The sequence below is a fragment of the Buteo buteo genome, chromosome 23 (assembly GCF_964188355.1).
Source record: "Buteo buteo chromosome 23, bButBut1.hap1.1, whole genome shotgun sequence".
Classification (NCBI taxonomy): Eukaryota; Metazoa; Chordata; class Aves; order Accipitriformes; family Accipitridae; genus Buteo; species Buteo buteo.
In genome coordinates, this window is record NC_134193.1 from 16,731,314 (window position 1) to 16,759,202 (window position 27,889).

Genomic DNA, 27,889 nt, shown 5'->3' on the forward strand with positions numbered 1-27,889 from the left:
TTCATCCCCCATGGCTTACACCTAACACAAACTGAAGGAATTTCTGTACATACTTCCCATTGCAAAAACCATTTCCAGTTTTGTGTGCCATTGCCAAACTAACATTTTGGTTGGAACACTCCAGGCTAAACCAGTTCTTTGACACAGAAAATACCAGCCAGAACAGCAACGTGAGTTTTGAGAACAAAGTGAGCATTTCCCAGTTCTAGCCTTCTTGTGATTTTTTTCCTCCCCTTAACACCTCTCCAAAACACAGGAGTTTTGCACACTTGGCAAGAGGGGTTGATGGTAGGGAAGATATACCTGTAACCATACCATGGGAGTCCATTCTTACGTGGCCACAGTAAATATCCTCCAGAGAAGCACAGCTGCACATTAGCAGAGACTCACTTGAATGAATCACAGAGTACACAGGCTTTGTCTGTCCCTCTGCTTTAGACCCTTCCCCACAACTTTTGTGGCAAAACAAGATACTTATTAGTGATGCTTCTGTGCCAGGTCCAGAACCAAGACTGCAGAAGCAATTATGTTCTCAGCAGCAGCCTTGTGACCGTTTTCTGGTTTCCAAGCACTAGGAAGACAGATTCATTTGATTCAAATTTGGAAATAATGTGCAGACTGCAGCATGGGCCTGACTGGAGACCAGGGGGGAAACTTATTATCAAGAAGGTCTTGAAGTAGAAATGGGCAGAAGGACATGAAGCCTGAGTCAAAAAGGGACAATGGATCTGCAGTCAGCAGAGCACTTTATCACTTAGAACTGCCCAAAGCAGCCAAATTTAGTCTGTGCAGTCACCCTCAGTCCTAACACCTGACATTGAAACCCTCATGCTCTCAACATAATTTTGTGTTTAGGACACTGCTCACTTTCACAGTGACTCTGCATTTAGAAGACTAAAGGTAATTCTGCACCTACCCATTACTGGCTAGTGCTGCCACACTGTCTCCATTAAGAGTCCTCAGAAAACATCTGAATAATAGATGTTATAGTTGTCTCAGAACATAGTTTAAGAATTTGTTCCCAGGTTCATGCAATGTTTTACAGGCTCTTAAAGTGAATTACTGAGAAATGTGATAGCTGCTTTATTGAGACTGGCCAGTTCAACACAACTTCACATTTTGCCATTTACTACAGAAATGATACAAAACCTCTAGATACCAGAGCAGTTAAGTACAAAAATGCAGAACACCCAGACTTACCCAGATTTGATCATAAAACAAAACAAAAACCCCAAACCACCACAACTTCAGCCTTCTTCCCTCCCTGCTTCTGAGGGTTTTTTCTTTCCTTTCAAAGCAGCTATTACATTGCACATTTGTATGCCCTCACTTCCTCTATCCTTTCTGTATCCAAATAGCCCCTGGATGCTGTAGAGAAGCAAAGGCTCCATGGGAAGAGTCTTGACATCAACCTGAATAACACCTTTCCAATTAAAAAACCCCTACAAAACAATACTGTTCATCAGGCAGTAGACAAAATTATCCAAAGTCCTACACCCCTTTCCCACAAGCAGGAAACAGTTGATAGATTCAACAACTTTCATATTCCAAAGCTTCTTAGAAATAAGGCTGTTAACCCATACTCTGTTGCAATTCTACATACATACTTCTGAGGCCACCTTATGTCAGTTCTAAACTGATATGGCACTAAAACATAATGGCCCAGTAATAGTAATTTTTGCAGGATGTGGCAGTCTTCAGATTCAATACTAGTCGCTAAGCTCCAGATCGTATTCAGGGTAGAGCTGCTTTGTAGTAACCCCTCGGATAACAGCTAGAAAAGAAAGAAATACCACTGCTTTAATTAAACAAGGATCAGATCAGTCAGAAAAGCTGTGTTTTCCTCCCAGTAGCCCCTAACTATCCCATAGAACCTCCCACAGCTAAGAAACCCACCTAAGGTTTTGCAGCTACGCTCCCCACTTGTCTCAACACTTTTCTTTTAAGCATATGAAGAACAAAACTGACAAAAATTAGTAAGACTTATCAAATTTTGGTAATCCATAACACAGACTAAAATACCAGTAAATGACGATTATTTCACAAGTTCAGTTCTAAAAACATCCCAAGAAAATAATGACAGAAGTGTTTGTGCTTACGCAAGTGATTGGGTAATGTAAGCCTAGAATTGAAGAATCTTTAAAACAAGGTCTGCCTTCATGGCACAGTAGCCTCTCTCTCTCTCTCTCTCTGTCTATATGTCAACAACTTTCCCCTTCCTTACCCAGCTTGCCCAGCAGCATCTGTCCGGCATCTTTAATATCATTATACTCATGGAGCAGAGAGATGTGCTTCTCCAATTCCTCCAGGCTGTAGCCTCTGTAACAATAAAACCAGAAAGGTCAAAAATGACACAGAGGGATTGCTGCTGCTGCCGCCACTACCGACCAGGCACAGCAAGGATATTTGAGATACCCAAGCCTGGCATGTCAAAAGCAGAACCTGAAGGCAGCAAGTACAGTTGCTGCAAGTCATAAACATGAAAGCTACAAATGAGCAAATCCTTATTTATTTATTTTTTTTGCCACATCAAGACTTACAAAAAAAAAAAACCAATCCACCTGCATTCTCAGAATCAAGTAGAAACACGAATAGGCTGTGGTGAATTCAATTTATACGTATCTCTAATCTGCAGCTAGGGAAAAACAATTAAGCAGGTCTGTTTATCCTTGAGGATAAAACAAAAAAGCTTTAGAACAGCCTTTGTTGTTCTACCATTTCCATTCTATGCACTACACCTTATCTCAGAAAATATCACTCCTTCACAACAAATAACCCACAGAGATTCCCTCTCTTTAAAAATCAAGCAGCAATTTTATCTCAAAACAGTTGCTAATAAGCAGCTGCCAAAGTGTGTCATAAGAAACCACAATAAAACAGTTGCATTACTCTGTATGTGGCACTCCTCATGCCAAAGTGTTCTACAGGCCACTTGCTTGCCTGGAAAACACCTCTGGTTCTTGAACACAAAGGTTTAACCCACTCGCCTCAGACACAAAACAAGTGAACACTTGATCAAGATGGAACAAAAAAGGAAACAGATTTATCTGGGACTGAATTTGGCAGGTCGTACAAGTCATGATCTCAATTTTAATTCTCACATGAACAAGCTCTTCTGGTAGCACAGCACGTTGTAGTATCACGATGGTTAAAGCTGTTCATTCCCAGTTTATGCGTAATTACCTCTGGGGTAAAGTTAAAATCCTCTTATCCAAGATCCTAGTAAAACTTGTTTTGTTTTACCAAGTAAATCGGAAAGAATTCCCTCTTGTCTTTTAACAGGTCACACAACTCAAAACAACCCTGTAACCAACGTTGTATAGCACCATGATAAAAATGGCATAAAAGGTCAGCTTTTAGCTGTAATTCCTGGACCATACTTTGTTTTAAAAGAACAAAAATAATTGAGGCATCACAGTGAACAGTGAGTTTGCCAAGAACATACTCGGACAATAATTGTGCAATTTCTTGGTCTAGAGCAAGGTCCTTCTGTTTCAGCTCTTTGATTTCATACTGCAGGGCTTCTGTGTTGGTTCCATTAGGCTGGCAGGACCTTGGAGACGGGATCTGTAGAGCACAGAAGACATTCAACAATAACTCAGCCCTGGATAAGATGCTACAGTGCTGGAGGGCACTAGTCAGAAAATAGTCTATGTGTCACTGGATAAAAAAGGAGAAAAAAAGGAAACAAAAGAAAATACCTCCCGGGCAGGGAGGGGGGAAGCTCAGGTAAAATATTTACCAGTTTATGTAACGTTAGCCTGCTCCAGATCACGTTCGACAGCATTCTGCAGACTTACAGCGTAGAGAGAAAATAAAAAATAAAACCCACAACGTGACTTTGAAGAGAAGCTCCCAGGGCGACGCAGCGCTAAACCGGGGGGCCGGCGGCTACTCGGGCAACGACCAACTTCACCCTCCCGGAGAAACCGGGCCACCGCCCGCCGCCGGAGCAGGCCCCGGCCCCACGCCGGGAGAAGGCAAAGGTCGCTCCCGGTGGGAGCCACCGAGCAGGGCCCACCTCCCCCCCCTCCATCCCGGGCGGGGACTCACCGGTGACTTGAAGCCGGCAGTGCCGCTGCGCCGGCCGCCACCGGAGATCCTGGCAAAGCAGAGGGGCGCCGCGTCAGAGGCCGGACACCCCCGCCTCAGCGGGGACACGGCCCGCGGCGCAGCGAGGGAGCGGAAAGGGCAGTGGGGAACCGGCTCCTACCTCCTCGGCAGAGCCCGCGGCGGGGGGGGCGCGGGGCGGGGCGGGCTGCGGCCCGCGCCCGGCGGGACCCCCTCGGCCAGGGCTGCCGCCTCCCGCCGGACCGGCACGGACTGCCCCGCGGGGCACGCCGGGAGTTGTAGTCGCCCGCCGCCGCGGGGCACGCCGGGAGTTGTGGTCCGCCTGCCGCCGCGGGGCACGCCGGGAGTTGTGGTCCCTCCCGCCGCCGCGGGGCACGCCGGGGCGGGTAGTTTCCCCCTGACAGGGCCCGGCGGTGGTTCCCGCGCCCGAGGCGGCGGGCAGGGCTGGAAAAGAAACTTGCCCGTGTGAAGCTGCAGGTGACGATTAGGTGAGGCAGAACGTAATTATCCCAATTACCACAGCCTAGGCGATTGCACTTGGTGCCTTCAAAAAAAAAAAACGCCTCAGAGCCACCTCAACCCTGGGGCTGCAGCCTGGATGGGGTCTCAGGGAGAGCTCTGAGGGCCTGCGGGGTCACTCACACAATTATTATTTTTATAGGGGAAAAGCTGCCACCGCCTGAGGCACCGGCTGCCCGGTGCATCCTGCCTGGCTGGAGGAAGCGCTTGCTGACAGGGCAGCGCAGCCACTGGGTGTGCGGCCATACCCTTCGAAGGCCCTGGCCCCGCTACCGAAACCTTGCCACGCAAACCCCGTGCAGGTTCTGCAACCAGCGCAGAAGAAGCCTCTTTCCCGCAGCTCTCCTGGCCCGGCTGGCAAAGGTAAACGTGTCCCTGAGCAGTGCCAGGCACTGGCTGCAGCCGTATCCGATTGCCTGGGCTGACCACGCGAGCCAAACGCCGCTGTTGCCACACTCGGAAGGTCAAAGGACTTGGGAATGGGATCACAGGCCAGCAAAACCCATTTGGGAATGGGATCACAAGCCAGCAAAACCCAACCGCCTGCGCTAACCGTGACTTCAAAGGCAGAGCCCGGACATCAAAGCGACGCACACAAAATAGAAAGCTATGCAGATTTGTAGGACGTGCCCTACAAAGGACGGGGGAAGCCTGCCCAGCTCCCCGGGCCGGTTTTAGCCGGGCCATTGAGTCAATACAGGAACGCGGGGCAGCGCAGGCTGTCCCACAGGAGAAGGGAAGCGGGGCAGGGTGTCCCCCAGGGGGAGGCGGGGGAGGGGGGGGCAGTGCCGGTCGCAGGGGCGGCCCCGGAGGGGAGCGGCGGTGAGGGGAGCGGCTGTTGGGCTCGGCGGGGGCCGGGCCGCCCCGGCGAGAGCGCAGGCCAGGCCGGGCCGGGCCGGGCCGGGGCGGGGCGGAGCCTGGCGGCCGCCTCCGCCGCTCCCCGCCGCGGCTGACGTGGCCCGGGAGCGGGGCGGACATGGCGGACGGCAGCAGGCAGAGCAGGCTGGCGGCGGCCAAGAAGAAGGTGAGGGGCCGGTGGGGGACGGGACGGGCAGGGCAGGGCAGGCGGCCGCTGCTGGGTTCCACGGGCCCCCGCGGATCGGAGCCGCCGGGCCGGGCCGAGGTGGGCCGAGCCCGGCCTCCTCCCCCGAGGGGCGCAGGCCAGGCCCGGTCGCCGCCGCCCCGCTCCCTCCGGGTCGGGCTGCGGTGGGGGCCGCCGGGACCCCCCCTGGGTCCGGCGCTGTGGCCGAGCCTTCCCGGCTGACGGCCGCCCCCAGCCTGGGGAAGGCGGTCGGGGAGAGGCCGGGCCTGGGCTGCTGCGGTGCTGTGCTGTCTGCCTGGTTTGGTTTGTTGATCTTCCCTTCCCCCTACCCCTCACCCCCCTTTTTTTTCCCTCCCGCCCCCCCCCCCCCCTTAATTTTTCCCCCGGCGCGGCTCGGCCTCGTCCGTCCCGGCGGGATGCGCCTCCGCGTCAAAGTCATACTAATGGGAAAGTGTCCTGGAGCAGTTCAGGCTTCCATTTTGAAATCCTCCGAATAATGGGATCCTTCTTACTTATTTCCTCACCTTGACTCCGACCGGCGGCCGCAGCCATGCCCTGCCTGCCCGGTGTCTGGCGCAGCGGGGGGGACGGGGGTGTTTTGTCTGAAACGGCGTGGCGGGGGGCTGGTGGAAGGGGGTCATTTACATAACTGCTTGGGACTCACTTGGTTTGGGGCTAAGGAGTTCAGTAACATACACAAAAACGCTGGAAAGCCTAGCAGGATTCAAGTTACAGCTTATCAGACTAGCTTTTCCTGGGCGAGGTGGATATGATTTAAAAATCAGTTGTAGATTGCTTCTCCTCATATTTTACACTTATTACAGTAGCTGTATTAATGTCTTATCTGCAGGGATTGTCGTTTTCCTTCTTAAATTCTTTCATAGAGTGGAAGATCTTACTATCAGTCACTGCTTTTTCATTTTGCATTCAGGATTAATTACCCCTCACTAATTTTTCCTTATTGCTCTCAGTTATAACCCTAAAAAAACCCCCAAATATTTCTTTTAATCTCCTTTTAGTTGCAGTATGGAGTACCACATTGTTTTCTAAGAACATCATTAGCTGTATACAAAAGTTGAACATTTACAACTGAGCCTCTTGTCATAAACCCATCACAGCAGTTCTTACTTTACGCTTCTCTGGACTTGTTTTGATTCCCCCACCCCCATAGGGACAAACTCATTGAAGAGGGTTTCTCTTGTCATTACACTTGATCTGTCTTTTTTACCCAGTGGAGGTTTTCTTTTTTTTTTTGACATTATGCTCATAGAAGGCATATTCTGTTTGGACTTCAGATTATGCTTTTTTCACAGCTGAAGGAATATCAGCAGAAGAATAACCCTGGAGCAACTGCAGGAACTAAGAAAAAACGCAAAACTAAAGAAGGCAGTAGACCTGAGACTCCCACCAACGATGACCGGCAGTCTCCAGAGAACGTGAGTGTCTCATTCCTTCTTCCAAATCATTTGACACCTCCTTGTTCTTTGGTTTCCCGAACAACATGATTATAGCTGGGAAAGGGTTATGCTGGTGGAATAGATGAATGGTGTAGATGCCTGTATTGGCAGTGTATGAAGTGCGCTACAATAGTTAGCAACTACCTCTACTGGAAGGTGCATGCTAGAGTCTGGGTATGTGCCGAAGTGGTGGCTGATCATACAATGCTGTCATGCAACCCTGGGTGTGTCCAGAGCTGCTGTTTTGAGGTGCATGCTCCTAACAAGCTGGAGGATGCTGGTTTCTTTGGCTACCTTTGATTGACGTTTTCTCTCTGTCCTTTTCTGAGCCATTTCTCTTTCCCCTTTTCTTTCGCCTCCTTTAGATTCAGAACATTCTGAAGGTGCTGGTGTCAGACCTTAACCGCTCCAATGGGGTAGCCATACCCTCATTGGACAAGAGGAAGGTGAGGCAGTGCTCGTGTCCCTCGCAGTGACTCACTCTCCCTACTGCATGCTTTGGGTTCTGTTTACACTGACCTCAATTTTTCGGATGGAGCCTTGTCCTGACATATCCACTGTCAGTTGCTTGAGTTTTGTTGCTGTTTTTATTAACATGGAGCTATTTGTTACCATGCATTTCCATTGCTCGTAAGTGCTTGTTTCCTTCTGGTTTGTGTCAAACTTAACATGTGAAAAAGTGAACCTTGTCAAAAACACTTCCTTGAGACAGCTGAGCTTTGAGGAAAACCAGGAATTTGAGGGGAGGCAATAAAAACTAACCTAACCACTGAGGAAAACTGCACTCAGAAGAGGTAGTGTTTCCATAGTCTGTGTTTCTCCAGTTCTGCACGTCATTGCTCTATTTCCTAGAGCCTCGTTTCTGAAGGGCATGTTTCTGCTCATCTCCAGGCAAGCAGCTGCCCTGAGTAAGCTGTATAGTTATTCCAGCCAACCCATTTTATGACAGGCGATGAAACTTGCGCAGGTGATGTACAGTCTGGCAAGCACCATGGGTTTAAATATGTTTAGGCAGGAAGTCAGATACTTCAAGTCAAGCATTTACAGGCTTTAGCGTCTTCATGTTCCCAAGCTTCTGAAGAGGAAAGGGCAGGAAATATGCCAATAAGCAAGAGAAATGTGTTCAGGAGCAAACATAAACAGCCTTTTTTGAAAATCTATTTTCAGTCAGTCACTTTATTTAAATAGGGCTCAAATTGTGACAGTAACACAGGGAAGTCAAATTTTGTAGCCCAGAATTCTCTTCCCATTTTGTTGTACCAAAGCTCTGCTTTTTATTTTCACTTGCATCATTTTGGTAGCTTATTTCCCTACCATTGTTTCAGTTTAGTTGTCATAAAGTAACTCATTATTATATTTACTGCATATCCATGTGTCTGCAGCAATATAACTATAGTAATCACCAGGGGTACCAGATAGATGCAGTGAAACCTGCAAGATGGAATGGAGTTCACTCTGAATTGCCTTTGTATCCCTTTTTTCCTTTTTTTGTGTGATAATACAGCAGCTGTTCTGTCCAACACACAGAGTGAACAGCAGAAGGTTCCTCTGACTGCATCTTGTATGTGTAGTTGCATATCAGTTCAACTTGAGTAACGTGAAGACCTATTGCCAGCTTTCAGCGGCCTGGATATGCCTGTCTAGCATCAGAAAGCATGTATCTTGATTGAAGTTTCACTCTTGACATGGGGACTATTTTCAGTTAATACTTGTAAGCTCAGTTTAAGTTAGATCTCAGAGAAAGAGATTTGGTTCACATTGGAGGGTAAGGTGAAGATGGGTGGTCCAGTGCCGTTGCTGAGATGGCATTCGGTCTTGCAATGAAGGCCTACCTGTGTCTACAGTATTAGTCCTGTTCTGAAAATGGAGAATATATTACTTCTATTCATACTTGTTTACCTGCCCTCCTCCCTCCCCCCTTTTCTTCCCCTCTGTTTCCTTAGCATGGAGAGATACATTTTGATCTGATTGGCTGTTATGGAATTTGTGGATTATTGTGTCTGGGGTTTTAGGAATAATTTGAAAGCTAATTTTTAATTGCAATATGTAATGAAAGAAAGATTTCTCTTTCCAGTTGCCGTCTTGTAAAAATCCTGAGTCAGGAAAATGCTGTTCAGAAACTCACTTGGCGCTAATAGGGCAGAAAAGCTGATCGTTAGCATCTGAGCTATTGCTGCCATTGGTGTCTTAATGTGAGGCAGACCCCTCCCATCTCACCCACTTCAGCTTTCTTGGCTGTGAAACACAGAAAACCCAGCAAAATAGGAGCCTTTGTGTGAAAGCAAATGGATCCTACTATATGCTAAGATGAGCAGAATTACTGACTTTTTATTCTACATTATTACAACCTCATAATGCATAATTTCCAGATCAGTGTCTTGCTCCTAACTCTGTTTGCAACAAATTCAGCTGTTCAAATAGTGTCGTTGGTTTTTGTTTTCTTTTTTTTTTTTAAAAATTTATTTCAAAACTGCTTATTGTCGAGGAAGAAGGAAGGGGTTCTTGTGGTTAAGGCACGTTACTGGTTTTGCATCTTGAAGCATTAAGCAAAAAGAATGTCCTGATCAGAAGAAATGAAGGAAACGTTTTTGAGATATACTCGGGAAGGTATTCCTCCTGTCCATCTGATGTTCTATATTGATGAGTGTCTGAACCAATAAAGGTGAAGTAATCTGTAACTGGAAGAAGTAAGGGAAATCCTGACCTTCCTGTAAGCATCTAACATATATTGCTCCTTGAGAGCACAAGTATCTCTCCTGCTAAAAAGAGATTGACAAAATTCTATTTGTTTTCCTCTGCAGTCTTCCAGTTTACTGCTTTCATTAAATCTGTCTTCACTGTTACTGTATACTCCCTGCTGCTTGATTCATGAGTGAAGTGCTGAGCAGGTAAACAGGGAATGCCAAGAGAGAGATTTCTTGTTTCCTGTGAAGTGCCAAGAAGGAAGTGACTGAAGTAAGAGGGAGCTCTTTCAGATAGAATAGCAGAGAGCTGCAATACATTGGTGGGGTTGAATGTTGACAGATGATCTCATTTGCCTCATAGTGTTGTTAAATGCTGACTTACTGGAGCTGGATGATGAAATAAAACAAATTTCCATAAAATGCTAGAACACTGCTCTGGGCCTTTATGGTTTTCTGATGCTGTACAAGATAGATGAAATTGTGCAGTTCACTCTGGCTTGGTAGAGATGTCATCAGATGCTATTCATCCTCCCACGGAGGCTGGATGAGAACTTGTATCGCTCTCCAGAAATAGTTTTTTGGCCCTTCTCTTTTCTATTTAGATTCTTCTAGTCATGGGATTCATAGCTCCATCAGGGCCACAGGCACCTGCTCCCAGCCACGCCAAGTTTGGCCTGTTGATGAATGTCCTGTTTCTAAACTTGTGGTTCATGGCATGCCACAAATTTCACCGAGTTTTAGACAGAGCATTTGAGTTTGACTAACCCAGTTTTCAAGTAGTCACTAACCTGTTCTTTTCCATCTTAATTTGCATACAGTGATCAGTGTTTTCCCCAGACACATCTTGAAGGTAGTGCTTTTCAGAGTGACTACCATCTGTCTTTGCCCTGGGTTGCTTTTTGGCAAATCTTTTGCAGTAAATCTAGTGTGTGAACTTAGAGTTGGGTGATGTTATTGCCCCATGTTAAAGAAGCAAGTTCGATAATGGGACACGGGTTCATCAGACTGGGACTGAGAGGGCACAGGTCTGGGACTGTTTTTACGTGGGTTGATGCAGCCACTTGTTTGCTCTGGGGAGAACACAGATTCCTTTCCACATGTTTCTAAATGATTGATTGTTTACATCTGTCTAGTTTTCACAGGCAGATCACAAGGTGATGTGTTCATGTGTGTTTTCATTCATTTTGCATGAAGGCTGTAATTCCTGTGATGTGTTTTGTGACAGGCATACTTTGACAGTGATGTTGCCACTCATAATGCTGAACAGCTTGCTACCGATGTCCCTGTGCTATCTAACAGCAACAGTCTACCTAGTTGTGGTTCTGTTCTGCCTGCTCCCGGGAGCATGCAGCTGACACAGGTTTGTGAATTATCATGAATATTGCCATTGAATCATTGAATATTGGTTAGCAATACCACTTTTTTTTTTTTTTTGAGAAAGATAATCTTTGTAAATGTGACATGACTAGTTCAGATTTTCTCCTATTAAAAATACTAGATTCTCTGCTCTCCCATCTAGTCATCATCTGTCTGTGAGAGCAGGGAGAGTACTAGCGTGTATATGCCCCCGTGTCTTCCAAAGCTGTTTTCCTTCCCCTTCTCTCCTGCTTCATTAGCAAAGAGTACCCCTAATAAGACAGAGGGTCTCCAGTCACTGTTTCCATTCACTACTTAAAGATTCAGTTGAAGTTTTTTCTAGCAAAGTGTTGATTATACTGATAAATAGTAACAGCAAACATAAAGCCTCTAACGCTTAAGTTTTTCCATTCCAAGAAATCCAGGCTCACACCACTCAGAAATTACATGTAAGCGAGGACTGAGTTGGTGGTTTTAAGTTCATCTTTCTTTGGGAAGCAGTAATTACAGGTGCCGTGGAACCTGAGCCCAGATGCAATCAAGTCTTAGTGACACATTCACAAATGTGACTCCCATCTTCTTTTACAGGCTTGTAAGTTTTTGTGTTTCAATCCACAGATTCATGAACCTGAGGATCATAAAAATGCTTTGGATGAGAACAGGTGGGTGTCTGTGTGTGTTTATCAAACAGCTTTGCAACAGGATCCCAACAAATTAAGGTTTTATTTCTCCCCAGTGCTGTTCTGATTTGGCAGTTCTCTGGGAGAAATTTTCATTGCAAGGTCTTTCTTTGTTTCCAGGTCTTTCTCGTCAACAGAAAGTCTCCGCCAGTTGTCTGAACAACTCAATGGCCTGGTTTCTCAGGTATGGCCTTGTTTTGATCCACTTGTCCTATTAATTCTGTTGATGTTTGATGTGGAGCTTTAGGCAATCAGTTGAAGAAAACACCCTTCAATCTCAGAGGTGTCTGCAGTCATCCTACTAAAGCATATGATATTTAAGCATTGAGAGGCAAAAGACCCTGTTTAGGAATGTAAAATTTCAGCAGTAGGAAGAAAAGCAGAGTGTGATGAATGAAAAGCATGTATTCATGGAAAGATGTATTCTTGATTTAGTGGAAAAGAATCTGAAGTCAGTCTGCATAATTCACATCAGCTTGTCACAGGGGTAGTCTGCATCTATCTTTAGCCAGAAAAGTATGTTTTCTGTGCCTGTGTGTGGTAATTTGAAGTGAAAGGTGCTATAAGAAGTACTACTGTGATAGTCAGTTCTTACTTAATAGTGATTTGTTGCCTTGGGAAATAAAACTGACTTACTTGACTGGTTTACTTCTAGTCTACGTCGTATGTGAATGGGGAAAGTGCTGTTTCTCCCACAAATATTAAGGAAATGGAAGTAAGTTGTTCTCGGTCTATCTTTTTTTTTTTTTCTTCTTCTTTCTTATTTGCTGTTGATCACTTATTGGGACTCTGGTTACAGCAGTGTTAATGAGGCCTAACTGAACACACAGTTCACATCGCTGTCTAGTGTTGTCTTGTGCTGTAATTGGGTAGTTGTGATCAACAGTAGGAGGCAGGTATCGGAGGTGTTTCCAGTTTGGGGACTGGGGATAATCTGGCTTCCATGCAACTGCAGTTCTTATTTCTGATTCACTTTTATATCAAAATGAAGCCTTGGCAGAAATGGATAAAATATGTTGACGTCCCAGCTGCTTTTATTGAAACCATAGATTTCGTTTTGTTTGGAGAATCTGATTATATCATATTTGATAATGATTTATTTTTCTGTCCTTTTTAATTATTGCTTTTTTCCTCCCCTCCTCCTCCTCTGCTCCTTCCTTTTTCTCCTGTCTGCATGTGCCCATCAGACACGTTACCAGGAGCTGGCAGTAGCCCTGGATTCCAGCAATCTAACTAACAAACAGCTCGTTACAAAGATAGAGGAATTGGTAAGAAACAATCCAACCAACCAGTTTGACATTGTCTTTGCTGCTCCTCCATGCTCTCTGGGTGTCTGCAAGGTTATGGGTTCTCTCATAGTGCCACAAGGAAGGCTGCTTACACAGCACTTTGTAAGGAACAAAATGGGCTGTATGGAAAACCTGTTAAGAGGATCAAAATCTAAGGCCACACTTGTGAATGTATCGGCTCATCTGAGGAACAAGAAATTAGTTTTGTTGTTTCCATTTAAGTATGCTCTGTTGATCTCATCATGCTTTCCCTGGATGATAAGCATCCTGATAAAACAGCTATGTCTGGTCTTGGTCTGAATCCTTGAAATACAGAATTCTGGTGCTGGCAGCAGTGTGAAAACCTGTTTCTGCAGGTGTGATGCTGTTCTAAATGTATCAGCAGAGTGGGAGCAGTAGGTCTGAGAGAGAGCCTGGGGCTGGTTTCTGATCATATCCTCAGCTTCTCTTGGCACAATGAATGAACTGCTTTGTCTTGTGGCCTGCATGGATTCCTGCTGCTGCTTTTCAGCCTTCAGGTTTAACACTGCAAAAAATGCAGCTAACTGGACTTGTTTCAGTCTGAAAAGAGCCTTTCTTGTGTGAAATACTTTTCCCCATTTTGTTTCTCTCTAGAGCTACACTTTTCCCAAAGTTCAGCATTTCCCAGTGTACCCCATGACCCCTCTTCTTGTTTTATTTTTGGTTTTGGGTTATTTTTTTTAGCTGGGCTGCAGAGGTACCTGGTATAATGCATTGCCCACCCAAGATTCTTCTTGTTTGGCTGCTTTTCTGTTTGCCTGGAACTATGTAGGGCCTTCGCTCCATTTGTGGTCTTGCCTTTGCTTTTCCTGGTTATGTTGTGCACTCACATTGCTAAAGTCAAAACCTCTAACTCATCACCCTTCCATCTGTAGTCATGTTTCAAAATGCATTGAAGTCGTAGTAGTAAAGAAACAGCTTGGCCAATGTTCATTCTTTGGGAAAGGGAAAAAGTACTAATTAATGTAGTTACTTATGAGGCATCTGTGAGAAAACTGCCAGGGGGATGACAACTGCAAAAGGCAAACACAGCAGCACAGTTTTTGTGGCGGCTGCCACTTTTGCCTCCTTCACTTCATATCTAAAGATGTACTATGTACAGTCAACAAATCTCCAAATACTTCACCCATAAGATTGAAATTGGCTAGGACGCAATTATCCCTTTTCTTTGCGTTTGGCTTCAGCTCTCTCATACCACCTTTTGCAAAAGCCTGCCGATATAAGTGCGGCTCTACATGACTTAAAGGCCAGCTGTTAAGTGGGATAAAGGTCTAATGTCTCAGTTAAAGGAAAAGACTATGGTTTTTGTTTGGTGTGTTTTGGGTTTTTTTTTGGTAAAAGCATTTTTGGTGATTATCCTAGTACACCAGGATTACTGCAATTAATTGCATAGATGCGGGATGCAAGTTTAATTGAAGTTGGTGGATGCTCAGATATAAATATACAGGAGTTTCAGCAGTGGTATTGGAGGACAACTGTGGTAATGTACTGACGAATGAAAAACATATCTGGCAAATAAAGTATATTAGTGAAGGAAGCCCCAAATCTATTTTTTTAATAGCTAAGATGAACTTCCTAGTCTTCTAAAGAAGGATAATGGAAGTTTGCGTTAATTGAGCATGTATCCTACTTCATTAAAGTGAAAATGTGTTTCAGCAGTATGAGAGTATTTTCTCTTAATATTGGCACATCAATTTTCTTCCGTAGAAACAGCAGAACCAGGAAGCAGTGAATCAGCTGGAGAAGGTAAAGCGTGTCCTATTTTTGGGTAGATACAGAAATAACTATCTGTTTTCTCTGAGGAGTAGAAAGCATAGTGGACTGTGGCACAGGCATATGTGATCTTGTCTTATGTTAGATCGAGTTTCATTTGTAGCATAAGGCTGAATATTTTGACTTCATGAGTTAGGCCTGGCAGGTAGCACTCTTATTTTGACAAAAGCTAGTATTTAAATGCTCAAGTATTGGAGGAGTGCAGTGGAGGCAGGAGATTACAGTTTAAGTCCTTGCTAGTAGCTTGCATTCCAAACACTGCCACATTTATGCTAGCAGTGATTGCGCTATGCTGTCATTACCATTCTAGGATGGACAATAATGAAGTAGTTCAAATAATGGAAGACTGAAGCATGTCTTGAAAAATACTGGTATCATTTAGATGCTGGAAGTACTACCAATGAATTACTGCTTTTTCAGTTTGACATAAAACAACAAGGGTTAACTATTTACATTTTTGTGCTGAATAGGCATCATTTGTTTATACAGGAAAAGAAGGAGTTTGAACAGAAGTTTTCTAAAGAGCAAGCAGCACTGAGGGAACAGCTACAGGTAAGGCAGAGCCTCCATTACAGTAGTATCACCTGGCTTCTGCTGTTTTCTGGATTACTGACTCTGTCCTGGAAGCCATGAGTCCGTTCCTTCAGGAAAACTAGGAGGGTCAGTCAGCCAGACTGTACTTAACTGCAAGAGCTCTTTACCTTTACTGAATGATCCTTTTGAGGTAACAGTGATGTTGCAGTTACAAGCAAAGTTTAGTGCTGAGCTGATTTTCCTTTCCCAAAGGTTCATATCCAGACTATTGGAATTCTAGTTTCTGAGAAGTCTGAGTTGCAGACAGCCCTTGGACATACTCAGCAAGCTGCGCGGCAGAAATCAGGTAATTGACTGAGCACTCCAGCTCAAGCTGTTGGTTAAACTGTGGATTTCAAGTCACAGGCATGATAGTTGCTGGCAGCCAGCTCACAACACTCACTGACTCCTTAATGAGCAATACTTGGCACTGTCACTGCTTCTGTCATCATAGCTGCCCCCAAATGGGAGCATGTTGATCCCATGGCAGTTGAGGTTCTTTTGTGCATCACTAAAGCCTTGTCAGCCCTGTTTGGGCCTAGTGACTACCCCAGACTGTTCCTTTCTGACTTTCTTCTGATTCTTTTAGAACTTTGTTCCCTCTTCTCTGCCCTCCCTCCCACACAGCTGTCATGTTAATGTAGGTTTTGCCCGAGCCTTTCATTCTGAACTAAATATGATCAATTAATTCTATTAAACCCAAACCAAACAACATATTGTCAATTGTTCTGCAAAGGAAGTTTCATCATCTCCCTCTAAAAGTGAGGAAGGTAGTTACAGAGAGCTTTACTGCCCAGAGTTGTTAGTGATTCACCTGTAGAGTTAGGAGTGGAACCAGGTCTACTGATTTACAAAGCTCTGTACTGCCTGAAGAGCTGGCTGACAAAGTAGAAAGTGCTGTTCAGCCAGTTCCAAAAAGCTCTTTGTGGTCTAGCCTCAACCGACTCTGCTCTGACTTGTTCAGGAGAAGCTGAAAACCTTGCTGCTCGTTTACATTCATCTCGCCAGAGGGTATCAGAGCTAGAACGTACTTTGTCCTCCATCTCCATGCAGCAAAAACAGTCAGAGAAGGTAAGAGTCTCCTCTGTTTATGCTTAACCAGCAGCTCTGCCTTTGGCTATTTGCTTGTCACTACACTACTGCAAAGTCTGTATTCCCTGCTTAGAGAAGAGGCGGAAATTAACCTTGTAAAGCCCTGTATTCTCCATGATCGAGGCAAACTTCCTTCAGGTTTTTGTGACCACTAATCATATGGTCCAGTTGGTGTCTTCAGATCTGGCACCTTACTTCATTAGTCTTGCCAGTTCCACACAACAGAAGCCTCGCTGAGACTTCATCCCAGGGAGGTCTCCATCAGACACTTCAGTTATTGATATTAATCCTGAAGTTCGCAGAAATAACCCCATGCTCAGTTAGCAGCATTGCATTTGAAAAGACTGAGCAGACTTATTCCTGGCAGGTTCTAAGCAAACCTGTCCTGAGGATTTTGCCAAAGTTATGACCTCTTCCACTTTAGCTGATCTGCTCAAGATGAAGGTTTTTTTAACATCTTATTTGTTTGGCTGAAGTCTGTAGATGAAACAATAATTTCCTTTTTCTCCAGCATAATAAAGAGTTAGTGAAGGAGCGAGACAACCTGAAACTGGAACTGTACAAACGAAGGTAAGTCCATTCTGCTTGTTACTGCAGAGTAACACTACCCTTCTTAGTATAGCCACAAAACATAGCAAGGGGCACGGACCACAGGTGGTGACTTGGGAGGTTCAATATTCAATGTAAAAACCAACCAACCAACCAACCAAAACTACCACAACAAAAAGTCACTAGATGTGACATTTCTGTGATTCTAGCTGCTCTGAGGAACTGGATCGTAAATTTATGACATGGACATCAGCAGACCCATAGTATATATAGTGGTGCCGCTTTATTTTTTTTGTTTGTTTCAGCAAAAGTAGCGAGGAAATAAAGCAGCAGAATTCGGAGCTGTCAGAGAAGGTTCACTCTCTGGTTTCCAAGAATTCAGCTATGAAGTTGGATATGGAGGATTTGCATAAGAAACTGGAAATGGCTGAACTGATGATTCAACAGGTAACCAAAATAGTTCTGGGATGTGAAGGCAGATCACACTGATCACTGGAAGACTTTGCTTCTGACAGTGGGGGCAAGACTTAACTCTTGTTTTTAAAGGAAGGCACAAAATCTCATCAAGACATCCTCTCAGTGAGGCCTCTGAGGAACAGAAAGTCTCTATTCTAAGGAGTTGGAGCAGTAGATTGAAAGACATTGTGACATTGGTCTGCTAAAAGAATGTTATACAAGATGAGGGGGTGACTGAATGTACCAAGTGTGAGAATGCAGTGACTTTTCCTGCTTGTGTCTCGTCAGCATTTTGGTTACTCAGTTGTTGGGCAGTCTCATTAAGAAACCAGTTGAGTAGGGGTGGCGTTTGTACCCACCCTAGCAGAAGGTGGTGAATTTGACAAGGGCAACTTGAAGGTCAGCTGGGGAAAGTTAGGAGAAGCAGCCGGTTAGAAAGGGAATGCATGAAGCCAGCTGTTAGCAGTTCAGAGAGCAAGCCTGGTAGTAAGGTGAGCCTGTGAGGGAAGAAACTGCTCTTTTTTTTCTTTCTTTTCTTTCCTTTTTTCTTTTTTTTTCTTCTTTTCTCTTTTTCCCCTTCCTCCCCCCTTTTTTCCATTTTTTCTTTTTTCTTTTTTCCCTTTTTTCTTTTTTTCTCTTTTTTCTTTTTTCTCTTTTTCTCTTTTTCTCTTTTTCTCTTTTTTTTTTTTATTCTTTTTTTTTTCTTCTTTTTTTTTTCTTTTTTTTTTTCTTTTTCCAGACAGTGGCTTAAGTTACACTTGAATAAAGCCAACTGGTATTCTTCTGGGAAAAGTACAGTGTGTCAACTGAACCAGCCTTGCTACTTAGTCCACTGACATGTTCCAGACATTGGCTTTAAATTCCTGACATGTTTGACAACTTTTAAGGTCACAGGCTTTTATATCATCTGATCCTGGTGTATAATACAGACTCTGGAAATGCACAAAGTTTCCGAGCCAAATTGTTTGATTAAAGCCTATTTTCTTAATTAAAAAAAAAAGTAAATATAAAATTGGTAGGGAGGAGCTGCCCAGTTCAGCCTGTTTTACGGGGCTAAAATCTAAGCTTTTTTACTTTAATTCCCATTTTTTTGTTTTTTCGTTGAACTTCACTGTGAGTTGGAGTACTTTAAAGAACTATAGAAGGTTACAACATGGGTCATGTGGCAGGTTACTGTCAGGCAGAAGGCTACGCAGAAATTGAGCATTAATGTTGTTTTGCCATAACTTTTTGATTTTTGTTGGCAGTTCTCAAATCAGGCAGGGAGTCTGGATGCAAACCAGCAGTTGCAGATGGTACTGGAGGAGAAGGCGAGCCTGGAAACCCAGGTTGCTCAGGTAAGAGGTTGTACGAAATATGATCCAAATCTTGACATCTGTAGAGAAACTTTTGTGGCAGAATGCAGCCTGAGCCTTGCATTAACACTGGTTTCTTCAGGCTTTATCCCTTAAGCAGTCACTGCCAAATTTATTCAGCCAATACGATTTTCTTTGTATTTTATTTTATTTTGAACAGCTCTCAGAGTCACTTCACCAGCTCCAGGCAGAAAGAGATCAGTATGTAGAGAAACTGAAGGAGGAGCGGAGCATTTGGCAGCAGCGGGTACAGCAGCTCTCTGAGCAGGTAACATCAGGGGCAGTATCACAGCTGCTTTTGACAAACACAGGCAGGAGTAAATGCACCATGAACATTGGTTTAACTTTCACTTGTGTGGCCTTGCAGGTCCACACAATGGCAGAGGAGAAGGAGAAACATATGGCCCAAATTCAGGAGCTGGAAGCCAATGTTACAGAGCTGTTGAACAAATCAGGTAGGGCTTCCACAGTGGGGCTTCACATTGCAGAGTACCAGCTGGTTAACTCTGTCCCTGCTGTGCAGGAACTTCTGCACACGAAATGCAAGTAGGTCTGATGCTTTGAAGCCGTGAAGGCAGCTGAAAGCCTGGTGACCCTAAGAAACCTTTCATCCTAGCAAACAAGTGAACTACTTCAAATAATTGACCAGCAGGCTGCTTATGTCTTTAGTATCTGCCTGCCTGTACTGTCAGCCTCTCTGGCCCAGGAGTCTGGGAAAGCAGGATGCTCTTGCTAGGGCTGTGAGGGAGTTAGCAGCACATGGCAGGATGCTATGCTTGGTTTTGGGGTAGTTCTCTTTCGTTCCTCTCAATGCCCTGCAGTGAGGATTGGATACTGTAGCTGGTGATACCTTCTGGGTCATATAGGTTGTGGTATGCTTTGCATATATAATAGTGATGTGTATTACACAGACATCTAGCCTTTTGACTGAGCTGCTTTTGATTCCATTTCCTCAGCAGTTAAGCCCATGGATATTGAGCCTTCCTCACCAGCAGGGCCCACAGCAGCTGAGCTGAGTCTGCAGGAAGAGATACAGCGGCTGCAGCAAGAGAAGGAGGAACTGCATGGGCAGTACCAGGCCCAGGTCCGGGACAACGAGCAGCTGAGCCACCTCAACCGGGAGCAGGAGGAGCGGCTGCTGGAGCTGGAGAAGGCTGTGCAGCGCTACAATGAGGAGTCTGTGGACAGACAGCAGATCCTGGAGGACATGCAGAGTGACAAGGCCACAATCAGTAGGGCACTGAGCCAGAATCGGGAGCTGAAGGAACAGCTGGCTGAGCTGCAGAATGGGTTTGTCAAACTGGTATGTCCTGCTATGCATCTTTTCCCACTGCTTCCCTCACTGCTGCAATCCTTTTGTAGCACAGATGTAAAAAACGGGCAGAACCATTATCCATCTCTTGCTCTGAGGCTATGGATTCTCTGTCTTCTCTGTGATACATACTGCCATGCCAGGAGGTTCCCTGTAATTCCTTACTTTTTCAGGTGCTCTGGCAGATGAAGCAGTATCTTTGTCCAGAGTAGTTTTCCCTCTCATCCCCTGGCAGTCAGGCTGTTTCTTTCCCTGAGTATTTCTCCTGCCCTTTTACCCTTGAAGATACCTGTTTTCTGTTCCCTGTATTTGCCCATGAGGAAGAAGTTCTCAGCGGTCTTCTCTCCTGCTGCTGTCATTCTTATGTCCTGGAGCTGAATCCTTACTCTTGCTTGCTTCTTACAATGTAACAGCTTCCCCTTTGGGGCCCTGGCAAACTGGCACATGGTCTAGCTGCTGATTTTTCTTTAGTCCTTTCTGAACTCCTGGGCTGTGTTTGGGATATTCATACCACCCATCTGCTTTGGAGCTGACAAGCTGTGTGATGTGCCAGGCCTCTTCTTGGCACTGTCCCAGCACTGATTCCCCTGGCTCCTTCCTTGCTCTTCTCCCATCTTCTGAACCTTTTTTAAAGTTATTTACTGCTCTGAACAGTCAATTTATTGTCCTTAGTTACACCCCAGAATAACACAAGGGATGGCATCCTGTTGTGGTTTATTGGGAGTATGCATTTATGTGGGTTGGCACAATTTCCTTATAAAGTAGTATTTGTCTTGCAGACAAATGAAAACATGGAGGTGACAAGTGCCCTACAGTCAGAGCAACATGTAAAGAAGGAGTTAGCCAAGAAGCTTGGGCAGCTGCAGGAGAACCTGGGGGAGCTCAAAGAGACGGTAAGCAACAGCCGGTGGGCTGTCAGGGCAGGTACGTAGCAGTTTACGCAAACTGCTGGCAACTTTCCAAACGTTGATGGAAGGATGGAAATGGGTATTGTAATGATCAAGCTGGGAGCCTTCCCTCATCGTCTGCTGTCTGATGTGGGGGACCAGCATGTGGGGGCAGATGGTGGCTGCCTGCCTACTTGGTGGCTTTGGGGCAATGTTGACAGTTTGGATCACATCACATGGATCAGCTTTTCTAGCAGAAAAGGTTTGATGTGATGGTTCAATCTTGTTATGTTAGCTGGAACTGAAAACACAGGAGGCTCGAGGTCTGCAGGAGCAGCGGGACCAGTACTACAGCCACTTACAACAGTACACCGTGGCATACCAGCAGCTGTCTGCCGAGAAGGAGGAATTGCACAAACAGTTCTTGCTTCAGACACAGCTTATGGATCGGCTACAGCATGAGGAAGTTCAGGGGAAGGTGACAGTGGAAATGCACCTGAAAGAGCTGCAGCAGACCAAGGTAACAGTAAAAAGGGGCAAGTGGAAAGATGGGAGGAAAAGTGCTTAACTACATTAAGTATTAATTAAGCAAAGTGTTGGACCAGATGATCTTCCACAGTCCCTTCCAACCTGGCCTGTTCTATGATTCTATGATTACATCCTGTGCAATATAGGTGAATGATACTTGTCTGGAGCAGAAGCACTGCTTTTTTTTGTGTGTGTGTGTGTGTGGTGTTACTGCCTGAAGATGTAGTGACTGTTTGCAGCCTGGCTTGTGCAAGTTTCAGTGATCTTGTGCTTCTCTCTTGCAGGAAAATCTGGAAGCTGTAGCTAAGGAAAACAAAGAGCTCCAGGCCCAGATCAGTCAGTTAGCAGCAGACCTGGATGGCAGGATTTTGCACCGGCTAGAGGGTGAGTAGCTGCAGCTGGTCTCTAGGGAGGAGGTAGAGCTGGGCTCTCTGGGGTATTACCTCCTTGTTCACCTTCCTCCTTTTACAGGAGATGGAGTTGAAAGTGAAGCAATGACTGAAGAAATCCAAAAATCTTCATTTGTGATCCCAGAGAAGTTTGAAAGCCATGAAGAAATGGTAAGTCTTAATGGGTGGAAATGCCTTTCGGTTTAGTTCTAAACAGATGTCTAGAAAAGCAGGCAGGTTAAATTGCAGAGATGTTCCACTGGGTGCATGGAGAAGGCTGTTGATCAGCTGTAATCCCTGCCAGCTGAGCTGCAGTAATGAGGGAAGTGTAACAGTTCCTTGTGCGTAACAGCAAAAAAATCAAGACTTCTGCAGCATCCTTGCAAGATATAAGCTGGAAGTCTGGCAGTGGCTTTAATTATGAAGACAACTCAGCTGGCAGAGTAGCTCTTTAATTATGATGATGAAGTTCTTTTTAGTTTGGAAGGCAATTTGGAAAGGATGTTGAATATCTGCTAGATTTTTCTGTAAGTACAGTCATAATTGGAAAATACTGCAATCAAGCAGATATAATGGGAGCTAGTTTTTAACCTGCACTTTTGTACTGCTTGGGAATGAGAAAAGATGCAGTAGTCACTGCCTGATTTACTTCCAGGGTGGTCACTTAGTACTTTGGTTTCATACCCATAAATAAAATGGGGTGCACTGTTGCTCTGTTTGTCCTGAGATGCACCATTGATTGTGCTTCACACAGGAGAAGCACTAATGTGCATATTCTGGAATTCTTCTTAGGTCGCTTTCTTGACATCTGCCATGTCCCAAGTGGAGGAGGAGCGAGAAGACATGAGGCAGCAGCTAGCTGCTCAGAAGCAGCAGTGCAGAAGCCTCCTGCAGCAAATAGCAGCTCTCAGGCAGGAGCAGCAACATAACATCACGCTGGGTGGAGGTAAAAATGTGGTGCAGTTTGGGGACAGCCTGAATATGGAGGCATGCCTTGGCCAGCTGCACTGGCCTCTGAAACAGACCCACAGGTTGTGTGAGTGCATCAGGCCCAAGGAGGAACTGTAAATTACACATGTCACTTCCAGGTTCCACTATGGATACTGTTCCAGTGGAGGTTCACGAGGCTTTGAAAACTGCTATGGAGAAACTACAGGTAAGCAAAGGATCTCATCTTCTTTCAGCCCTGCTACACTCCTCAGCTAGACTTTGATCCAGTGTCAGACTCTTAAAGCACACAGACAAACTGTAGGGCAGTAAGTAGCAAATGTTCCATAATACTAAGCTGCCTACTAAAAAGCTCATCACTGCTTGTCTCAGCGCAGGAAAGCTTGCAGCAGTAACTCCCACCCCCAGAGACTGTGAGTGTAAGGGCCTAACACTGACCTGTGGTCTTTTTCTAAAGAAACAGCTGAAAAACAGACTTAATATCTTCACCCTGCTGGGATGAAGCAGGTGGTCTGCAGTCTTGGAGCCCAGTATGACCAGAGCTGTGCTGTCCCCCAGCAATGAGGAGGTTAAAAGGCACTTTGATTCTTCCAGAGATACTTTTTTACACCTTCTCTAGCTCTCTCCATTCTGTTCCCTTTTTGCATCAAATTGGTGACAGGTTGCAAAGGCAGCAAGATTTGTTCCCTAGGCTCAGGACAGTGTGAATGGAGGGTGTTGTCTTTAACATAGGTATTCTCTGTACGTGAGCAGTTCAGATGATTGACAACAATTTTTGTGTTCAGTCCCGTTTCACAGACCTAATGCGTGAGAAAGCTGACCTGAAGGAGCGGCTAGAAGAGTTAGAACATCGCTGCATACAGCTGTCCGGGGAGACAGACACTATTGGTATGTTTAGGCAACACCAGTACAAGCTAAAATGTGCTCAATGCATTATTTGGGGAACAGAAGGTCCCCAACAGCTTTTGGAGCTGGAGCCCTCCAACTACCAAGCAGTTTATGTCTCCTGCTGCTGCCTAACTAGGCTAGATCTCCAATCCAGGGTTGCATTTGCTGGGTCCTCATGCCACATATTCTATGCTCATGGTAAGGCTTGTACCTCAATCTTGCTAACGCTTACTCCTTATGCTTCTCTTGTATTCCAGGGGAGTATATTGCATTATACCAGAGTCAAAGGGCTATCCTCAAACAGCGACACCAGGAGAAAGAGGAGTATATCAGCAGATTAGCTCAGGATAAGGAAGAGATGAAGGCAAGGAATCTTTTCTGTAGTACTACTTCCAAGCAGGGCAGGTCTGGGGAGCACTTGCACAGTCCAAACCCTCACATGTTCTTCAGCTAGCTTTAACTTTGAAATTGCTAATTTTGTGACAGAGGCAGGACTGCAAACTGTAGTGCAGTGTTTGTGCACGTTTCATAGGCTTTCCTTTACTTTGGTGCAGATGAAACTACTGGAACTACAGGATTTAGTGATGCGTCTGGTCAGGGAAAGAAATGAATGGTACAGCAAGTATGTAGCAGCAGCTCAAAACCCAGAGCTGTTAGCAAGCCAGAATGAAAGTGTACTTCCAGTGGAGAGGCGCATTGAACTGAATGCTACTGATGGAGAAGGTAAGCTGCAGCCAGGATAAGTTCTGTAACTTAGAATAACCCAAGGTCTCACTGGTGTGCGTGGATGCAAAGAGTTACGTGCCTGCCTTGTCTGTGTTCCTTACAGGGTTACGGGAAGTGAATTTATCAGATGAAGCAGAACAAGAGGCTGCTGTTCTTCATCAATCCGGTTTCTCCCCTATTGACAGTAAAGCTGCTCAGCCAAGCCAAGAGGACCCCACAGCAAAGCAAATAATGCAGCTTCTCAGAGAAATCCAGAACCCTCAAGAGAGGTTGGGGTCCCTGCTGGAAAACCCCTGCATTCCCTTCTTCTACCGTGCTGATGAGAACGATGAGGTCAAAATCATGGTAGTTTAAGTGGCGCTAAATCTTATTTACAGCAATTTTCTATGAGCCTGAAAGGACTTAACTGACCTGTATGTGCCCATACCTCTGCTCAGTGCCCTTGATCGGAACAGATTCTTAAAAGACATCAGGAAAGAGGGATTGCATCAGATGAACTTGAGCATCAGACCTCATCTTCCCTTTCTCTTTCTTCTGTTACTTGGTGTGCTTGGAGTACAGGCAGACTCAAACTAATCCTGGGAGGCAGCTGGTGCTGGCATTTCACCTGGGCCAGGTGCGCAGGCCTGGGGGAAGGGGATTCCAATGACTTCAGGCAAAATGACTTAATCCCTTATCCCAGCCTCTGCTGCCAGCAGCCAGCTTCACAGCAGTGACCGAGCAGCAGTTCTGATCCATCGCTCATGACTGTCATCAGCCTAGTTCCTTCCAGGGCTCCCAGAGTAACTAACTTATTCTGGTAACAAATTCTTTGGACTCTCAACAGGTTTTGTTTCAGACTATGTATCTTAAACTTCCCACTTCCTTCTGCAGACTGCCTCTTGCAACTGTTATCTGAAACCAGCCTTGTCAGTCTTGAACAGCCAAAAGATAGAGGCTCCTGGCTCGCTGGGCAGCACTACAGACCCATTTATTCTCATGGCTAGGGGAAGGGACCGAGGGTTGCCTTTGAGTCTTTTTGGTTACTTGACAAAGCTTTATGTGATTCTTGGGAGTGGGGTGGAAATGTAACTGCACTTTGAAGGATGATGTGTTTCACTTGTACGTGTCTGAAGGTTTTATTTATTTTAAAAAATGGGAGAAACAAGTAAAAGGAAACCACTTAATAAATGTGCTTTGTTTTGAATTTCTGGACTCTAGGGGTTCTAGTTCTCCATCACTCAACTTCATCTTCTCCCATGTTGGTAAGGAATGCATTAGATGGGTGGAATCCCAAGATCCTGTGGCCCCTGTGTAAGTTCCTGGGACACACATCAGCAATAGAGGTAGCACCTGGCACTGCCTTGAAGCTGTAGCCCTAATTCTAAGGAGAAAACAAAACATGGTGGGAGGAGAGAGACCCCTGCAGCAGCAGCAAAGCAAATCTCTTGGGGGTGTGTAAGCGGTGAAGTGAACTGCATGTGGCTATCCTGCAACTAAATTTGCCTTTCAGGCAAGAAGTGCCTGTTCTGAGGATGGTTAGTTTCAGCAATGGCATTTTAAGGAAACCTGCAGGGGAGGCTTAAGGGACCTGACCATCACAGATGCACAATCCAAACACACAAGCCTGGGCTAGTACCTGCAGAAGCATGCACCACATCCCTGTTAACCTGCCACAATAAGAGAGATGCAAGCACAGGAACGCAGTATCAGTTTTTGGGTTCATCAACAACAAAGAGAGAGACCATTCTTTCCTCCTGTGTTCAAGTTGGTCAAGCTTCACAGCAGCATGGTAGAGAGAGCTTTTCTTAAGTGTGGGTTGGTTTTTATTTTTTCTTAAATGGTTCATCTTGATGTTTCCATATACAACTGAAAAAAGTGTACACAGAACAATTAGTGCTTTCCTGTGAACCCACTGGGGAAGATGGAAGATCTTTTTTGAACTCCTTTCATTTGTTGTCTGTTACTGGCACAACACAAGTGACATGGGCTCCCAAGCTCCTGGCTGCATGGGTCTGTGTACTAGTGCATCTGTGTAAAATGCTGTATATTCCTTGAAGAGAAACTGAGGCTTCTGCAGTGTTTATGCTTGCTCAGGCTGTTTGTAAATCTGTATCATAACTAATGGGGGCAGGGCTGTGATTTAATACAGAGCATTATTATAAATGGAATAAATATTTATTGGATGTGCTACTCTAGTACTGTGAAGGAGACAAGACCAGTGAAGAAGGTCTGCAGTCTGTTGCAGAAGTGACTTAATCCTGTTACAAATTTTCTTTCTGAATAAATATATTCAGATGGGCACTGACTAGATGTGTTTCTTATGCATAGATGGCCTTGAAATTTGGCCAGAAAAAAAAGTGAAGAATGAATTCTTTATTAAAAACACCTGCCCTGGCATCAAGGCCCTATTTCACTTGGCTTTCATGAATGTTTTCCTGTAGACAGACTACCAACAAGCCTGAGGCCTTTCTCTTGGCTAGCATTTCACATCCAGACCCAAGCTTCAGCTTCATCTTTTACCCTGTTCCCTTTATGAGTGTTTCCCTGACCCCACCTTTACTTGGAGTGAACTAAGAGCAGGAACTACTATTCAGCTGACACACAATAGCTTTAAATTGGAGCAACTGAACCACCTATGCACCTCTGATATGAGGAAAAGTAGAAAAATGCTTCTTAAAGGCCATAAGCACCAAACAACAGGAAACAGCTGTCGCACTGGAAAGAGGACACTTTTTCTTTGACAAAGCTGTACATCCATGGATAGGAGTAGCTGGTATTCTCATCAGAATGTATTTAACCTTTCACAGCCAGTAGATTAGAGGTTTCTGGTTTTGCAAAATAAGGCTCTAATATTTACTTGAATAAATACATAGTTTTGCCTTCAAAAATATAATATTCTTTAAGAACAACCCTATATATAACACCAGGGATAGATGGAGCAGTCCCAGTGAGGAAAAAAAAAAAATAGGACAGGGTAGGGCAAGCAATGGTTATTGTCTCAGCTGCATAGAAGCTGAAGTTACAACCCATAAAAACATGCAAGACAGAGGTAGCTAGAACACACTAGAGATCTAGTCTATTCAACTCAACCCACACCAGTATCTACTATGAATAAAATCTTCAAGGAGATTTTCAGCTTATTGAAGCCTTGCTAGGGGGATACCACAAGTACCACAGCCAGCTGTAGCCAAGAGCACTCAGGGCTAAATCAGGCATCAGTATTGCAGTGACTTAAGTCAGCAACCCCAGTGCTCCTGGTCTCTTCCTGCAGAAGTAGTGCTGCAGCTCCATTACACAGGGGCTTAAGGAATC

The 27,889-nt window shown here is 45.1% G+C and overlaps 2 protein-coding genes across 10 annotated transcripts; one reads left to right on the forward strand and one right to left on the reverse strand.

Annotated features, from left to right (window-relative positions):
* Positions 1 to 1,059: 1,059 nt before the first annotated feature.
* On the reverse strand, positions 1,060 to 4,366 carry SWI5 (SWI5 homologous recombination repair protein). The gene is made up of 6 exons (XM_075055453.1): positions 4,214 to 4,366; positions 4,054 to 4,102; positions 3,743 to 3,795; positions 3,446 to 3,567; positions 2,225 to 2,319; positions 1,060 to 1,774 (listed from the first exon to the last, which is right to left on the reverse strand). The coding sequence occupies exons 3-6, from the start codon at positions 3,785 to 3,787 to the stop codon at positions 1,710 to 1,712; spliced, it is 327 nt and encodes a 108-aa protein (XP_074911554.1). The 5' UTR covers positions 3,788 to 3,795; positions 4,054 to 4,102; positions 4,214 to 4,366; the 3' UTR covers positions 1,060 to 1,709.
* Positions 4,367 to 4,482: 116 nt separating this feature from the next.
* Positions 4,483 to 26,875, forward strand: GOLGA2 (golgin A2). Of its 9 annotated transcripts, XM_075055446.1 has the most exons (29): positions 4,483 to 4,559; positions 4,733 to 4,953; positions 6,946 to 7,068; positions 7,455 to 7,535; positions 10,999 to 11,133; positions 11,748 to 11,791; positions 11,930 to 11,993; positions 12,465 to 12,524; positions 12,997 to 13,077; positions 14,827 to 14,865; positions 15,382 to 15,444; positions 15,679 to 15,772; positions 16,430 to 16,536; positions 17,069 to 17,127; positions 17,412 to 17,553; positions 18,810 to 18,899; positions 19,078 to 19,185; positions 19,285 to 19,372; positions 19,874 to 20,220; positions 21,009 to 21,122; positions 21,412 to 21,636; positions 21,929 to 22,028; positions 22,116 to 22,204; positions 22,826 to 22,979; positions 23,122 to 23,189; positions 23,767 to 23,869; positions 24,127 to 24,233; positions 24,424 to 24,592; positions 24,699 to 26,875. In XM_075055446.1, the coding sequence occupies exons 5-29, from the start codon at positions 11,119 to 11,121 to the stop codon at positions 24,947 to 24,949; spliced, it is 2,781 nt and encodes a 926-aa protein (XP_074911547.1). In that variant the 5' UTR covers positions 4,483 to 4,559; positions 4,733 to 4,953; positions 6,946 to 7,068; positions 7,455 to 7,535; positions 10,999 to 11,118; the 3' UTR covers positions 24,950 to 26,875. The 9 variants fall into 9 exon arrangements, 8 of the variants coding, with proteins under 8 accessions (XP_074911547.1, XP_074911546.1, XP_074911548.1 ...); XM_075055445.1 differs by lacking the exon at positions 7,455 to 7,535; XM_075055447.1 differs by lacking the exons at positions 4,483 to 4,559; positions 4,733 to 4,953 and adding an exon at positions 5,470 to 5,614.
* The last annotated feature ends 1,014 nt before the right edge of the window (positions 26,876 to 27,889 follow it).